This window comes from Neopsephotus bourkii, unplaced genomic scaffold, assembly GCF_033783945.1.
Source record: "Neopsephotus bourkii isolate Nb327-2 ecotype Australia unplaced genomic scaffold, CSIRO-AGI_Nbou_v1 NB_1154, whole genome shotgun sequence".
Lineage (NCBI taxonomy): Eukaryota > Metazoa > Chordata > Aves > Psittaciformes > Psittacidae > Neopsephotus > Neopsephotus bourkii.
The window spans coordinates 84360-102513 of record NW_026901640.1 but is presented as its reverse complement, the minus strand read 5'-3'; the positions used below and the strand labels follow the sequence as shown (position 1 = coordinate 102513).

Below are 18154 nucleotides of genomic sequence, written 5' to 3'. Positions count from 1 at the left end.
TGTTACAGAGTTTCTCATACACCTGCTATAGCTATCAGCTAGTTGGGATATCACTGACTAAGAGCACAAGGAATCCAATATTTAGCTATTACTATTTATTTTTTTCCCTCCACCACAGTAATAATAAAACAATTGACAGTAAAGAAGTTACAAAATAGTCTACTTGGTGTGTTTTACAAACCTTGTAAATATTTTAAATGGAAAAGTCTGCACGACCCATGTATGCTCCACAGAATTTTCACCGTCAACAATTACCAGCATTGTTAAAATGGAAGTGAATTCTCTGTGCTGTCTACAGTGCTTTGCTTTGGTCATTGCAAATCTCAACTCTGCCTCTGATCAAGTCCTGTACTTTCGAAATACATGCCATATCACCTGACCCCCACCCTGTGTAAATCTTTCCTTTCATATTTTGGTCTCTTCTGACCACTTGTATTGTAAGTTTATTAGATGAGAGATTGCCTTTCTGGTTTTATAATGTATCTGGAACAAGTTAACTCCATTACCTTAATGCCAATAATAATGAGGATTAGAAATGGAATGGTATATTAAAGGATATACTATTAATCCTGCACAAAATATGCTGTTAATTTTATTAAGATTACTTGTATCATATAATTTTCAGTTGTTTGTGGATGTTGTTATGCGGTGTACAACTCTGAAAATCTGAGAGTAAATCAGCATGCTATTGAATTGTATACAACTTTAGAACCAGAATTGTCTTATGAGAGATGTTACCTTAATCTTACCATAATGTATTTTGATAATTTTTAATGGTTTTATCCCAGGAAATGTACTCAATTAAAAAAGCACAGTATGTGGAGGTGCACTAAGAGAACTTTGAGGTTTTTCCCTAAGTGCATCTTGAAGCACTCATTTTTTTCCTAACATGCATCACTTTGAAGAAATCATGCACAGCATGCTGTCATCCAAAAATTGTAGGTTAGTGTTGTAGCCAAGATGAATTAAGGCTAGAAGCAAGTTAAGGTTTGTAAGAAGAGATGATGTCTTCTGTTAAATTAATTGGACTTGGGAACAGTAGACTAGCCATTTGTTTCTGTTTGAGAATAGGAGAGGGGGGGTTGCTGGAACCTTTAACCATGGGGGTTGTTATCAAGGAGAAAAGCAATACAGCTATTACTTATCCTCAGACACTGGCATGGCAGCAGGGAGAAGGAATCATCTTGTTCGGGATGGGGAGGTGTTCAGTGGAATTGGCTTGTGAGGTAGATTCTAGTGTGCCGTAAAATTACTCTATTGAATTCCTAATTTTACTACTCCATGTATTTTAACTGTCAGGTCCATACTTTGAAGGCAGCTTCTATGTTTATATTAACTGTGAAGCAAGAGTGAATCTCTGCTTAATACCTCATTTAAAAGTTCCATTCCCTTGTCCTGACAGGGGAATATCAATCTGGTTTTCATCTGTTGAGATTCTCTTCCGTGTATGACTCTGAAGGAAATGTAAGTGGCTTGAAGTCTTTGTGAGACTGGTTGCTTGGTGAGCTGGACTTTTCAAGCTGGGATCTGGCTGCAAGCAACCACTCCCAGTGGGTCAAAATAGTCCCTGGGACAGATATTCTTGGCATACAGCATATGTCTGGAGATAAAAGGAATGGGGGGAAAGTGTTTTCAGCTGCAATAGGAACCCAGGTGTAAAAAAACCCAGCAACAGGGCTGTAAAGGCAGCAGCTCCTCTGCAGTGCTGTGATGCTTTTTGATTCTTCTAAAATACTTGCTCCATGTCCCAAAAAAATATTTTTATTTCCTCAGGTGTGCCTCATTGGTGACTGCATTGGAGGCATTTTGGGCTTTGATGCCATTTGCTACAATTCTAATACAGCTGATGAGAGTCGGAACAATAGCAGGAGAGGAAGCATCAGCAGCATCCAGGTGAAAGTACACCCAGCTGAACCCCTATAGATTCATTCCCTGGAGGAAATCAGCTCCATATAAACCAGAGAAAATTTAAGGATTTGGTAAATTGCCATGATAGTGTGGGATTTTCTCATATATCAGAAAATTGCTGTCTGAAATTTAAGTCTGCAGCTTCAATTTTATGATACACAGAATCATTACTGAAGGCTTTATCTGTAAATCTTTAAAGTAGGGTTACCAAGTGCCCTTTATTGTATCCCTAGCTGTAGATGCAAACACACCCTCTCAGTAATCTCTGGCAGGTTCCTGTTTCTGCCAGGTTCTTTTATCATTCTTTTTATACATTTGGTTTTAATTTGTTCACGGAGGGTCTGGAATTCTTTATGCTACTGTCTGGGGGTAGTCTAGCATTAACATGTGTTCAAGAATAAACTTTAACGACTGGTGAAAGCCTTCTTCCTGGTAAGGAGTGCAAGTCCCCTGGGTATTTGTGAATAGACCACTGAGCATAACAGTGTCTATAGGAGTGCTACATTTGGAAGGAAGAGAGTATTAGTTCTAACTGTGAGCCAGGAAAGACTTTTTAATAGTGAAAATACATTCTTAAAAAGTAATGCTAACATGCAAGCTTCACTATTGTGTTCAACACTTAAGAAAGAAAATTGAAGTTCAGCTAATCTTACGTACTTAGATTCAAGTGGCTATGGGAAGGGGGGTGCAGTATTAGAGTTGACACTGAATGGGGTGCCCACACTCTGTTCTTTGCTGGTTTTGTGACCCTGGCCAAATTGTTTCATCTCTTGATTCTTTTGTTCATTTCTCCTCAAAAATGTGCTCAGTGATACAATCCAGCTTGGTTCATTTGAGAGCCATGTGTGTACGAGAGCTATGTTGAGAATATGTGAGTACTCTTGAGCAAAGAGACATCTTCTAAATGTTTCCAGGAAGGAAGGAGAATGACTCAATGTTAATAACATGGCTCTGGGTTCCTAGCAGTCAGCCTTTGGTAGCAGTGGCGCTGACAACAGTGCATTGCAAGCAAAGTAAATGGAAAATGGTCTTCCCGAATCCCAGTCCTATAGTGGGGTTGATTGTGCGAGGGCTACTGGTGAAACTGAAGAGTTTAGATTAGGCTTGAGGGAGTATAGTTCCTTTGACTTTCCTGGTCTTAGAGTTTCGCTATTGAATGGCAGTAATGTGTAAAATGAATTTGTTCCCAACTCAGTCTTCAGGAGACTATCACATGAACAGCTCCAGAATTGGCACTAACTATAGTTCCTGGGTTCCCTGTTCTTGGGAATAAGATTAATTATTCACTTGTCACAGAAGCCAGGAGGTCCTCTTGGTTATGGAAGACTGTACAGATGCAACAGTGTGGGGAGGTTCATCTCATAGATCATATGCTGCTTGCGTCTTACATTTTTCTGCAACTCACAGCACGATTGTGGGGAACAGATTAGGTTCTTCAACATCTCTTCTTGGCATGAAATCTCACCCCATGTGCACAGGGCTGCTGATGTGCTCCAGTACTGCGTGAGGTTATGGGAAATAAATGACCTGGGAACTTGTTCGTTCTATAGATTCAGAGAAACAGATTCAATCAGCATGTTTTCCATAGTCTGTATGTGTGACTTTGGCCAAGTCTCTTGACCCATTGTGCCTTAGTCCTCATCTGTTAAACCTTGCACTCTTTCTCACATTCTCTGTGTTGTCTAGCTGGATTTTACAGTCTTTGCAAATTGCTTAAAAGTACTCAGCATGATAAAGTCTGTTTTCACTTGCTATTACAAATTGTGAAGAGTGTTCCAATGACACTTCAGCAGTGTAATACCTGGCATAATGCTGCATCTGAGAATACAGGTGTAGTGAGCAGTGGTGGAGAAAATGTAAAGGAGTAGGGGGAGAGTTGTGTGCAACAAGGGAAAAAACAACTTTGAATTCTGCTCTTAACAAGGAAATTTAGTCTTCTCTGCTGCAGAGACTCTAACCCATTCAACCCTTTCTTGGATAAAGTGAGGCCAACTATACAAATGGAACCATTTCATATAAGCTCTGTCGTATTTTGGTCACTGTCTAAATCTTCCTTTTGCTCTGTTCATTCTCTGAAGGATAATCCCCTCTTAGCAGAGGACTCCAATCTGGGTGGCAGCAAACGCCTGAGCAAAAGCAATATTGACATCTCGGGAATCATGGAGGATGAGAAGCCAAGGCAGCCATTGCCTCGGAAACAGAGTGATTCATCCACCTATGACTGTGATCCTATAACCCAGCATCATGCTTTCCTGTCTAGGTAACTTGTATTTGATGACTGAGTAAAAGAAACAGGCTTGTCATTGAATGGAGCCTGACAGCACCAGAGCAACAGAATCATTTTTATTGTTTGTGTTGTTTCTGGAGGTTTCCTTAAAATCCCTATATACCTCTCAAAGGAAATCATAGATACGGTGGATCTGGTATGAACTTACACATGGAGAGATTTTTATTTAATCTTTATTCACTTGTGAGAGTTTTGAATATTTAAAACTGTCACAACTGAATGTTGAATGAATGCAAGAATGAAAGAAATGAATGCAAGCACTTCCATTTCTTCAGTGCAACCCACAGAAATCAAGATGGATGAATGCTTTATAATTCTAATTTTCTGTTGTGTTTTTCTTTCCAAAGATCCCTCTGACTTCATTTATAGGCTTTCTGTTATTCTGTAAAGAGTGACATATTTCCTGCAGGTGTTCCCAATGGTCTATGAGCTATTTGAATCAGCCTTAAAACAAACAAAAACCTTGCCTGGATATTTAGTTTAAATGAGGAGGAGGCTGGGGGAGGAAATCTAACTTAATTAGCTTTCCTGGATCCTAAGTAATGTTTAAAAAGCAGCTTTGATGGGAACATAAGCATTCCGTGTCTCATTGGTTTTTCCTGTACTAAGCTATTTTATTTTTTACTTCTCAGAGTTGTTTTTTTTCCTCTATGCATTGTCTTATTTCCTTTATTTCCTTGAGAGTGATGCAAAGGGAGAAGTCCTATTTTGTGTTGAAGTTTCAGTTCTGCTACAGTTAAGCATAGTGCAGACTTAGTACTGTGCTTTCTGTCAAGTATAGCAGTTCTGTTAGTAGCAGTTAAGGTAAATTTATTTTCTTGCTTTGGCTGAATGTACTTTGCTTTTGTCGGCTATTCTGCTTTTATGTTCAAACCATTGGGTTTTCGGCATATCGGTATGTTGCAGTGTCTTCTGTCTGAGACAGAATGGTTGGGTTTTGCTTGTACATGACTCAACACCTGAAGATTTTTTTGGTCAGTCACTTTTAAGTTCTTGCATAGGGGTACTATTTCTATGTTCCTGTAGGTGTAGTGTAAAGCACTTCAGACTTGGGGCATCACAGGATAATTAAAAGTCAAAACCAAAAACTTAACAGGATAATTAAAAGTCAAAACCAAAAAATTAACAGGATAATTAAAAGTCAAAACCAAAAAAACAGGGTTTTGTGGTTTGGGTCTTGTTGGGTTTTTTTCCTATTTCATATGCATCTATAAATATAAACTGAAAGTTTTACATGCAGCTGTACTTCAGCAAGCAGAAACATGTTAGCTTCCATCCAAATTCTGGACCCCTCAAACTTTATGCTGTTGCTAAGTTACTGAAGAATAGTTGAACAAACACAGGCTGTGTCACCGTGAGTAGTGAAGTTACAGAAACGTCCTTGTCCTACACTGTGGTTGCGTTTCAGTGTGTCAGCTTGTGCTTTTTGTCCAAGTGCTTTTAGCACAGAGAAGTAACTCTTAACTGCTATGCCGATGATGGATTTGATTCTTGGCTTTCTTCATTTCTACCCTGAAGGGGCCCTAATTTTTGTCCCCAGAGTTTCAGTTAGTAACATCAGGTTATACGGGAATGCCTCAGATAGGAACCTCAGATAGGATCTTAGACTGAGCTGGTGTCCTGGGACCAGTCTTCAGGATGTCTGGATTCTGATTCATACTTGGCCATTGGTTCAGAGCACAGTGTGCAGATAATTCATAAGGGCTTCAGTTAGAGCATTGGTTGAAGTCAGCATGGTCAGCATCTCTCAGTCAGGCTTTGCATGTGCTGGAGGCATGTTCTGCTCTGTCTCATAACTGGACAGCAGGTGTATATGCTATTTTTCTGCTTCTGAATGTAGTTATTTCATCTCCAGCAAAACTAAATGAGGGACAAATCTTTTCTCTGTCGGTGAGGAATAGGTGATCTGTATTTACCTGATGCATGTATGGCATATAAAGTAAATGAAAGTATTTAAATCACTTAAGAGATTTAAAGATGTCTATAATTAATTTTAACTTGCAATAAATAGCTGAAAAATAGTGAAATTCTAGTTCAGAGTTCAGGAAATGGATTAGAACAATGCTTTTTACGGACCCATATTATATACTTAATGACTGTAACCTTTTAATATTAATTGTCCTTATCAACCTGAGTAGGTTAGAATTCATAGAAATTTCAGAATAAGTTTACATAGATCTATACTGCTGAAAAGGAGGGGAGGTAAATTTCAGAGTCCGTGAGTAACTTACCATTAAGTATTCTGTAGAATAAATGTAGAAAACTCTTGCATATTGCAGGTGGTAAATTTACTGAATCATGCACTGGAAATGATGACAAGTGGCTGCTATACTGCAGTATCTATCTAGAGTTGGAGAGTTATTGCTTGGATCTAGATACAGGTGCTAGATCTTTAGAAGCAGCCTGTTTTGGGAATGGAATTTTTCTCTGGATGCCCATTCATTATTGTTAAATCTGCATTTTCTTTGCCTAGCATCCACTCGAGTGTGTTGAAAGATGGTCCAGACTTTCCGCCTGTGAATTCCAGTCTGTCAGAAGTAAACCTGGGACGATTTGAATTCGAGGTGTCTGATTTCTTCCTCTTTGGATCGCCGCTTGGTTTGGTGCTGGCCATGAGGAGTACTGTTCTGCCTGGCCTGGATGGTAAGGTCTTTCTGGGGTTAGAATACAGGCTGCTTAGTCACCTTAGTAAACAAAGAGACTCACGTGAAAGGAGGTAAATAAAGGAGCCTACTTAAAGACTGGGGAGTGAGGTAAGTTTCTTCCTTTAAAATATCAGAGTGTTAATGTAGGTAGGTACTGAGGTGATGAGTCTTGTTCCGCGGGTGTCACTGCTCACCCATTTACAGTAGTGTGTGTTTTGCTCTGCTGTTAATCATGTATTCCATGTCATGTAACATGAAGCTTGCACCTCATCAAGGGTTGGACCTTGCAAAAGGTACCAAAATAACATCAGTGCTTGGTCAGCATTGCATCTTGTTCATGTCTGGCTTTGTGGGTAAATTTGGCCCCCAGGTGTGTTGGTTGTGAGACATTATTTTTCTTTCTGGTAACAGAGCCTAGTAATCAGAAACATACAGGATTTGTTTGCTTTATTTCTAAATACATCTAGACTTTTTCCTTTTTTTTTTTTTTTTTTTTTTTTTAAACTAAGAGCTTACTTTACTTTTCAAAATTCAGTGTGTACTTTTTCATTGTATGAGGTTTGGGTAGCCCAGTCTTTATAGGAAATTATAAGTTCACTTATCAGGTGAGGGGGAAAAAACACTTGCAATAGTGAGAAGAGACAATAATTCAGGACTCCCAATTTTTTTCTTCTCCATTTATAGGCTTTTGAGTAATGTCATTTGACTGAGTTTTCAAAGTCACATTTGATTGTGGGATTAAAGTGGAATGTCGTATAAACTGAGAATTATTTTACTTGTCATAATTAAAAATATGACCAAAGCCATGTCTTTAGCATTTAGAAATCGGGTAGAATTTTTTTTAGCAAGTTGCATGACCTTACAAGAGAGGATAATTAAACTCCCAGTTTGCATTTCATTCATCATATTTGCAGTACTCAGTTTTGTTCAAATAAACGAAAACCAAAGCTCAGCTAAAGAGAATGGAAATGCAGATATATTTTCCCACAAACAAAGGCTTTTTGCCTCTGTGAAAGAGCTGTCAAAAAAAAAATTACATAGATGATAGCTGGCATTGAAAACTGCACTGCAATTTGGTTTTCTGTCTTGGGGATTTCTTTCCAAGGTTAGCAACGCTTTCCTCTGAAGATGGTGGGGGTTTTGCTGGGGGCTTGGGGCAGGGAGTTCAGCGTTTTCTTCCTAGGACTTCATGTGGAAAAACCTGCCAGTATTAATTTGTGTGCTTGGATTCAAACTCCTTGAGCTAGAATTAGTATTTTTGCAAGAAGTTGCGGTTTCCTTTTAATGAATCAGAATGGACACATTTACTCTGGAATCACACATGAAATAGAGCACACATCTGTTTCATTAGGTACCTTTTTAGAGTCCTTAAGGACAAATACTGATTAGCAGATGCCAGGTACTGCACAGTAAGTAGAGAATACTGGCAGTGTTTGACACAAGAGTACCTCAGTGGCAGACTCTGACACATCTTTTTGAGTAGCCAGTGGTGTGGCTGTCAGCAGCTGACTGTGTGTGATAAGCCCTCCCATCAGTCAGTCCTGGTGGGCATAGATGAAATTCACATTTCACTTCAAGGGATTATACACGTGTATTGAAAATGTGTGAAAAGTTAATGGAATTGTGGCTTTTTGCAAGAGGGATTGCTCTGAAGTGATACAGGTTTTGTGTGTAATTCTCCAGGCACATCTCCCCTTGAATGCTGTGCTGCGTATGAAAGCATTTATGTATTCAAAAGTGTGACAATTACATTTAGAAGTAATTGTTGGCCATGTAAACATGCCTTTTAGAAGTAATGTTGGATTCACAGAGGTGAGTCGTTATGCTAGTAAGAGTGTGGCTAAAACCAAATCTTCATTCATATTTTTTATTTCTTTGCCAAATGCCTTTTAATTCTCCTCTGTCAGATGTTCTATTGGTCCCTTACTGCTTCCTTGACAGTTCTTCTTGGTTACCGTCTAGCACTTTCTTCAGTGGGCCTCCCTCTGTCTAGTCTCAGATTTTATTTTCCAAAGCACTGATCTTTTGTGTGTCCCTGCTAAATTCTGCCTCTCTCTGTATGCTGATTATCCTTGGAAGAGGTTTGGTACCCTATGAAACTTTCAATGTTTTTTAGAATTCCAAATATATCATGAGCATTTACTTACAACCCAAAAGTGGCGTTGTCCTATCTTAGGATAGCTGTAATGGTAGGGTGTTTTGCACTTGCTCTTACTAGGAACTACTACTGTTAAGTGCTACAGTGGTAGGGAGTAATCTCCTTTGGAGCATGATGTGCTATATTCCTTTGCCAGTTTGAAGAGGGGTATGAGAACAACCGGTAACTCTGGGGACATGCTCTCTTGTTGCCACTAAATATCATAATTTGCCCTATGCTGACAACTTTCATAACCCTGCTTGTTTGCATCCTTGGCTTTGTCTGCCTCCTGTGTATATGCAGAAGGCAGACATGTACAGAAAAAGTTCCTATACAAGAAGTATTAGAAGGTGCAATTAGGCAACTGGTTTAATTACATTAAGCACTTCCTTTATGTTTGGTTCTGACAGTTAATATTAGGCATGATGAGAAAGAAAGAATAAACCAATATACAACCCACTAGGGAAGGAAGCTGTAGTTCAGTAGAATAATAACCAGTTTTCTGCTCTACTTTGTAAGCACTAGATCCCTACATACATACATCAAGGTTACAGGCTTGCCAAAATATGATTTCAATTCTAACACAATGCAGTGTTTTACCTCACAGAATTTATTCCACATTACTTGGGCTCTGCAAGAAAATTTGACTTCCCTTAAATAGAACTTAATTTCTGCTGCACTTAAATGCTCTTACACAGGTGATCTGTTTCCATTTTTTTCTGGCAAATACTAAGAACAAAATACAGATTGAAGAAAGCCATCAAAAGTAGTCTCAGATCTTTGCAGTCTTGATGGTGTTTTCCTTCTGCTTCTCTTGTGATGCAATTAAGTGGAATACATGGGAGAATTCATTCAGTTTTAATAGCACATCACATTGATGGGTGAATTTTGTACCCTACTTTGAGAATAAGTTAAGAAAAAAGGGTACTTTGTAATGGTTTCTGGAGAACTGTGGAAAGATGTTTCATGGAAAAATCTCACAGGCCACAGTTTTTGCATATGACTGGCTTAATGGTGGGAAAGGGACAAAGGTGGCATGAAGCTCCTATTTATTTGGTAGTGGGAAAGGAAGAAGATTCTATGGTGTCCTTAATAAGTAGTCTTATTTCCCACTTTCTTTTCATCTGCTACCAGGTGTGCTGATTGATGCACAGAGTCATCCTTTCTAGAAAGAACAACATACAAGTGACATCAGAAGTAGGTCTTGGTTATCCTGCAGCTGGAAACTTGGTAATTGCCACTGAAAACAATCTTAAAATGTTTTACAGAGAGAGCTGGGGGGAGGGGGGGAGGGAACAACAACCCACAAAGCTTCAATTAATGTCCCCCAAAACACCTGCATGGTTCAAGCTGAGTGGCAAAAATCCTCCAAAATTAAAGAGATATTGCACTGTCCTCAGAGTGACTCAGTGAACACAAAATATAGTATACAGCACATGTCCAAAGAAGAAAAAAGTTAATGGCTTGTCAGAACTGGATTGTATATAGGTATATCCTTACTGGAAGATTTGTCCCAGAGCCTTTCTTGAGAGGCTATGGGTATTGACATCTTCATGACATGAAGTCTCCCAGGCAGTTTAGCACAGAACGCATGTGATGAAGTGGTCCTGGCAGATGTGATTCATCATCAAGCATCTTGAGACGGTTTTTGCTATGATCAATAAAAGGTTCATTTCTTACTAATTTGAGAAGAAACCTAATGTGCTTTTATAGAACAAACATTCACATAGAAGGCAACAAAATAAAATATTGGTCATACTATTGCTCAGTATGGCAGTGCTGCTATTACAACAAAAAAATACCAACCTTTTAAGCTTAGAACTTGGTAACACTGACATAGGCTATATCAAGATTTGTCTCTATATGCCATTAATAGTAGCAAGCACTGTAACATGAATTTTTAAAAGTCCTTCCAGCAACGTGGAAAGCACTTGGAAAAAAACTGTAAGAATGTAGTGTTTTCTGCTGTAGCTCTTAGTGACTCTCTGTGACTGCAGCAGAGGAAGTTGTACAGCATCAAGTTTGCTCAGTGTAGTTTCGCTTATGTACAAATAGCTTGACTGTGACTCTTAAAAATGAGAAAGAACCTAAGTAGTGTGTTTTGATTTTTTATCATTTTTAAATTCCATGGTGGGTGCTCTGGTGAGAGATGTCACTTAACATAGACTCCATTAGATCTAATATTCCATGACACCTTATATTAAAACCCTAACATCTTTCTTCATGCTTTTTAGGTAAGCATGTGTTTGGCTTCTGCATGGGAACAATGCTGTACCAAACATGCTTTCTATGGGAAAACATTATACATGTCACTAGGTTTTTATTACCACCACAAGGAAATAGTAACTCTATCAAAAGAACAACTAAGATTTATTGTATAGGACAGCAGGTTTGAAAACATGTCTTGCTTGCATGGAGTTCATGGGGAACAGACATGATATTCCCAAACATATTTTATAAATACTTCAGTCATTCCTTTATTCTTGTAGTTAATAAACTGCCTGTTGTAACATGTAATACAGTATTATACAAATGGCACTAAGTTTAACAAGCCTGTAATGAATTGATTTGCTCAAAGTGCACGATTCAGTGTGTTTGATCTGTGATGTGGTGACAAGTGACTACACTGACCATTTGACAGACCTTGTCAGTCTTGTGATCACCCATCAGATACAAGTTATACTTCAGTGCTGCGTATTTAGTTAAAAGAATGCCTTACTAGCCAAGTAAGTAAGGTTCAGATTTGTAGTTACAGTTGCAGCTCAAAAAGCTCAGCAGCTGCACACCGTCAGCAAGGTTCACAAACATTGCTTTACTATTATAGTATGCCCAGCCTCATTTCTGTACATTATCTTCCATAAGGTGACTTCAGAAACTGCAGTGCTTTCTGTCTTCTGCTCCTGCTGTCACCTAGATTCAAGTCCTCTGGATGTAACAGGCCCATCAAACCATTTTGCTTGTAAATATTTGAAGTGCTGAGCATCATAACTGTAATGCCTAATAACATATTTACAAGACTTTTAAACTTCTTTTTCCATCATTAGTTCTGTCTATGTCTCTGGCTGGTCTCCACATCTGCTGTATGCCTGCATCTCAGATCCTGATGTGTCTGTAAACTCCTTTGCAGTGAAGTGTTCTTTACATATGAAATAGCAAACAATTTGGATAAATTTCCTGTGGCCAGATGTATGCTAGTCTGTAGTTTGAAGAAGACAATTTTAACCCCATTTCTGTATAGACTCCTTGAAAATTGTAGAGGGGCAATACTGAACTCCGTTTCTCTGTCTCATTGTCATCCAAGTATGCCAGGTCCGCCCAGCCTGCAGCCAAGTGTACAGTTTGTTTCATTCTGCTGACCCCTCTGCCTGCAGACTTGAACCATTGCTGGAGAAAAGATTCCATCTCCTGCCTCCATTCAGTATCCCGCGGTACCAGAGATACCCATTAGGGGATGGAAGATCTCACCAGTTAGGTACAGTGCCTATTTTCATAGCTCTCCTTACCTTTTGTTCTCTTAAGTATTCTCTCCTCATACAGCTCAAGAGGATTTGAAATACCAATGTTCTAACATGCTAAAAGCAATTCATCTGGGACTGAACAGCACATATTGAGCAAGTGTGGGACCAAAGAAGACTAGCAAGAAAAATGGTTCTTGCGTATGAGCTTTGTGATACCAGTTGTGTTAAAGAGGAGTTGAAAGGTGATATCACTGCTTTAGTTGAAGTGTCACTTGCAAAATTCCATGTATTTGACTATTATTTTAAACAATTTATTTTTGCAATTAATTGAACTTTGGCTAGATTTTCAGATATTGTTTCTCTGATAAAATCATATAGGCATGATTCATATAAGCACCCTACTGGTGCCTCTGTGGAAAAAAACCATTCTGATCTGGAAGCTGCATGAAAAAAAACTTACTACTAGAAAAGAATTTTATCATATGAGTCATAGAAACAGCTCAGCAATAGCACAGGCTGGAGAAAATGGGAAAAACTGGGGAATGGTGCAGTATTTCTATAGCTGTTGTTCAGTTCTTACCAATCAAATGAAGCTATTGGAGCCAGCTGCTCTGTGCATAGGGTTTATCTGATATACAGACAAGTGAAAGTAAAAGGAAGTGCATTGAAGGCACTGCCAGACATCCAGGGCAGGTGGAGGAAACGTCTTCATAAACCTGTGGTGATAGCAGACATAGCAGTAGATAATGGTTCAGACAAAAATGCAATTTATTAATTGTTGGGTTTGGTTCGGGTTTTACTCTGAGGGCAAGGCACAAAGTTCAGGCAATGTTACAGCCCTGAGAAAGCCATGTTGCCCTGACCTTCTGTTAAACAATAGCTTTCTCAGCTGCTGCCTAGTTGACATTACATAATCAAAGTACTTTTGTAGCTAGTATAAGTGAGCCTTACCTTTGTGACAGGTCTCTGACCTATCACCAGTTATGTCTTTTGACACTAGCATGTGGGTTTTAATTCCTTTTTTTGCTGTGCTACTGATGATGTGATGCATTGTATCTACTTCAGGGTTAAAAATAGGGTTGTTCTGCATTAATTCAAAACACCTGGTTTCAACTCATCCTACCTTTGAGCCATGTGATGTAGCAGAACGTGGATGGTCAGAACGCTCGGCACTGTTCGTGCCTCTGCCCCACGTTCTACTTTGCAGGATCTTTGGAATAATTGCAAGGTTTTTCTCTTGCAAAGCAATTTCTCCCTAAGGAAAGAGCTGGAGCTGGCCTAGCTGCTTTGCTTCACTGTGGAGAGAAATGAAGGGCTAAAAGCACAGTACTTCTCTGATTGTAAATGCATCAGATACTGTTAATTTTGTCTTGAGATGGTTACAGGGTGTGCCTGAGGAAGTTGCTTTGCCTCTTTGCTTTGGCTATAACTATCATGATTACCCAAGATGAGACTGTGTAAACTGATTTGCCTTTATTTTAGTCATTATCAAGCATAGTAATAGATTTGGATTAGTAGGATAAATTGTAAGAACCTTTAGTGACCTTCAGAGCCCTGCAAAAGGCTGTTTTCGGTGGAAAGTATCTGTTTCAGTTTTTTAAATGGAAGAATTATGCAAGTAGACTGTCCTAATCAAAAGTTGAGCACAGGGCTTTTAGAAAAAAAAACAACACATTATTATAGGCATTTTATTTCTCTCTTAACCAGTACTCTGTATTCTTTACAATTTAACAAAGACCTGATCTGCAGAGTTAAAGGCAGGCTGCCCTGCCTGTTTAAAATAAAGATAATTCAGGAAACAGGAGAGAAAAACCTGCCAATTATTTCTTCCATTTTATTGATTTGATCTCTTCATAGGAAAAGGGTTACTGATCTTAGAATAGGAATACTAAAAAATAAACAACAGGTTTTGTGGCACCAGACTTAGCAAGCTGGTCTGAAGCTAGTCAATATGGAAAATGCAAACAGATATGTTGGCTGACAACATGTTTTCCATTCTATGAAATATTACTATTTTTACTCCTCTCCCCATCTCCATTTCAGTGGGAATGAAAAACCAAAACTCTTACAGTATTATAATGGGGGAGGAAGGATTAGATTGGGGTAAATTTATGATGGTTTCAGCAGAGCAGCTACAATTCAGGAGCAGGAAATGTATTTTAAAAGCACAACCCAACTCAGTGACTCTTTTGGCAGGGGAAGCAGAAAGTATGCATCAGAACACTGCCAATCACGAGCACTAGCTATATGCATGAGATATAGCTCTCATTTATGAGATTCATGGCACCTTCTTCTGTGGAATTTCCTATTGGTTGATGTTTGGACCAGGTTTCTGATTCAGATAGACACCTAGTGGGGTGCAATTTGGAAGCTTCCCTGTTTCTTACTGCTTATGTGCATGGATTCTGTATTCAGTGAACTGATTTGCTGTGGTTTTTAGGCCACAGGATTTGAGATTTGTTGTCAGAAGGACCAGGTGCCTTGCTGTTCAATATTTAGTATTTCAGACTGTTTACTTCTCTGTGCTGCTTATTTCACTACAAAGAGTGTATAATTCCTCGTCTTGTGAGGTAAGTAATAGGAAAGCAGCATTGTGTTTTCAGTTGTCTGTGTTGAAGTCCATATAGTTTGCCTGAGACAAGGGAAGTAATGAATTGTCCTTTCATTCTTTTCACCTCCATAAAGCTCTCCTGTAGCCACGCGTAGCTTTCCTTCCTGTATGACGTCAACAAGAGTCCTTTGAAAGAACAGTATATTGCAATTTTCCAATGAAAAGACATATGTTCCCCTGGAAACTACAGCTGAATATAATCTGTCCAAACGACATACACACCATGAAGTGTTAGAATTTAAATGTTTCTCTGATTCAGTTGCAGGGCAGTTCCATGTGTTATCCCATGCAGTTGAGATAGTCAGGCTTATTTGAAACAAGTCAAAATCTTCCTAGCTGTATCTGCTTTTTGGAAGGGAGGAGATTGCTGCTATTTCTTTTCTTTTAGTGGTGACATGTTTTACCAGTTCTGATAGTCTATAGGCACTTAGCCTTCCAGTGTATTATTTAAGAAAGGGTGTCCTTGAAAGCAACAGTTTGTTGTGTTCTCCTGTGTGCACCATTGAGGTATTCATTGCTTTGGGAGTTGGTAATACTTGGAAAGTTGACAAGAAACTTATTCCAGGCCTTTGCTACGTAAAGAATTACATGACATAGTGCCCTACTCAAGGCCATGTGAGATAAGCACAGCATGATTACAGTTATTTGAATGGGGCTGAAATATGCTCAGAAAAAGAGCAGTAAGTCACCAAGGGCCGTCTACTTTTTTCTGTAGTAAGTGCATTGAACTCTCTCTCCTTTTTCTTTTGTTCACTGTTTTAATCAATTCAGGAGGTTTGTTCTCTGAAAAAAAAACCCAACACTGAGGGGTCAGCTGCTTTTGCTATGCACTTTTCTGTATGTTCTGTGTCTCTCAGTTGAGGTTCTGCTATTCCTAGGTACAGGAAAGTTGTGCAGTCTGCTTCAAGCAAATTTACCAGTAGTGCTTTTATTTAAATGCACGTCTGTTCTTACATAGAAACATAGAATGGTTTGTGTTGGAAGGAGCCTTAAAGTTCATCCAGTTCCAACCCCCTGCCATGGGCAGGGACACCTCCCACTAGACTGGGTTGCTCAAAGCCCCTGTGTCCAGCCTGGTCTTGTTTCAGAACACCTTGGAAGGAAGGCTGTGTTTTGTTTCATTCAGTAGAGGCATTAGCCATGGCCCATAGTTTGTCAGAGAGGCATGAATAAAAAAGAATTCTTTTCCATTTGGGAACACGCAAACCAGTAGATAGTCTTGCTGAAGGCTCTCTTCCTAAAATCATTTTGCTTATGTCAGAAAGAGGACAAGAGAAGTATCACAGAGTCTGGGGGCTGCATAGCTCTTCTCAGAGAATGCTTTTAAAATGGGTAGGGTTGAGTGTGAGGTAAAATAGCCTCTCAACATCACTACCCAGTTTAGAAAATCTTGGCCAAAACACTCAGCCACCACTGCATTTTGATGGCAGTAGGGTGGGCTTTCTCTACCTGGTCATGCTGCCCTCCTCCGAGGAAGTTTCATCCAAGGTCATTAAATCTGGTATTATTTAGGAAAATGCTCATTATCTCTGTATTCAACACCACCACCACCACTCCCAGTTTCAAAGCCATGTTCTTAATCCCATTGTATTGTTGTTATTATTAATAATAGTATTGTTGTTGCCATTGTTATTTTCATTTCTGTAACCTGCAGGTGATGCTGTTCACAATCACAGTGCTCTGTTCCTTGAGAACAGCTCTTTGAACATACCTTTCTCTCAGGAGAGTCCTGGATCTCCAAATGCATCTGATCAGCTGCAGGGAAAAACAAGAAAGTTGAGCTTGGCCAGCACAAAAAGTGAAAACTCAGGGTCAACAGAAAGCTTGCCGTCAGCATACCTCACCAACAGTGAGTGAAGCCTGGTGCTATGTGATGTCTGATACAGCAGCAAACCTTCCTTCCCTCCACATCCTTTCTGTGGAAAAGTTTATTACGAAAAGGAAAATTACCTGCTTGGAAATTCGGGCATTATGAGAACAGCCGAGGTTGCTACCATTTTGTATAATATATAAGTTTCCTCTTCTGGTTAGAATTAAGTAGATAAAGTAATAGAAATTAAGTCAGTTTTATATTAAGGTGCCACTCACAAATAGTCATTAAGGATTTCATATAACAGGGGTTTAGAATCATGTTCCAGGCATGAAGAAATGCAGATGTATCAGATTTGTTAACTATAGATAAAATGTTTCTAAATCATTATATTGTATTGTTATGGACTGTTGGAATAGTGGAATGGATATATGACTATCCAGTCATATATCAATATTCCTTTCACTATTTGGGAACCATTTGCAATTCTTACTCTGTAATGTGATCATAAAAGTGACGGTCTTTCACTGCACATTTTTCATGGAAGCAATCGGAACCATGCTGAAGTGATTTCTGCTTCCTAAAAACTATGACCCAGTAGAACTATTTAGATTGCAGACAGATAACTGATGATGCACTCAGTGAAAACAGTTACTTTTGTGTTTTGTAGATACCTTTAACAGACTCTAAATGTCAAGATTAAAAAGCAGGAGACGTCATTCAATTATCCAGCTTAAATATAATGACAGCAAAAGATTTATTAAGAAGATATCTTATAGAAATGTGATGCTAATTTGTTTGGTTTGTTTTGTAGTTACTGCAAAGTGGTGGGGAACAAAACGAATAGATTATGCCTTGTATTGTCCAGATGTGCTGACAGCCTTTCCAACTGTGGCCCTGCCTCATCTCTTCCATTCCAGCTACTGGGAATCAACAGACGTTGTGGCCTTCATTTTAAGACAGGTCATTGATCTTTTTTTCTTTTGTCTATGGAATGAATAACCTTGTGATTGTTACTTGTCTCTTCCAAGGGTGACTAATCTTTTAATCTTCAGTTCAGTTACATGGTTAACTGTGGCTGCATCATATACAATGATCCTGTACAACGGGATATAGGAATGACAGAAGTGTATTAACTGGAGAGGTGAAGGAAACAGCGAGCCCATCATTAGCACTAGTGACTATGTGACTGGGAACAAAGCACTGTCAAGCATGCGTTACTCACTCCTCCCATGCTCCAGATCAGTATAACACTGTATTATGTATTAATTTCCTACCATTTTTTGAAGGAATAGGCT

The 18154-nt window shown here is 39.0% G+C and overlaps 1 protein-coding gene across 6 annotated transcripts in view; it reads left to right on the top strand.

Moving 5' to 3' along the window:
- Positions 1-18154, top strand: part of PITPNM3 (PITPNM family member 3) — a 62776-nt gene that overhangs the window by 33079 nt on the left and 11543 nt on the right. For 5 of the 6 annotated variants that reach the window (XM_061363266.1, XM_061363267.1, XM_061363268.1 and 2 more), the window contains 6 exons: positions 1774-1893; positions 3987-4168; positions 6669-6838; positions 12279-12449; positions 16701-16895; positions 17671-17819. In XM_061363266.1, the coding sequence (XP_061219250.1) occupies positions 1774-1893; positions 3987-4168; positions 6669-6838; positions 12279-12449; positions 16701-16895; positions 17671-17819 (987 nt within the window). The remainder of the gene's footprint in view (positions 1-1773; positions 1894-3986; positions 4169-6668; positions 6839-12278; positions 12450-16700; positions 16896-17670; positions 17820-18154) is intronic. The other variant, XM_061363271.1, reaches the window with a different exon arrangement.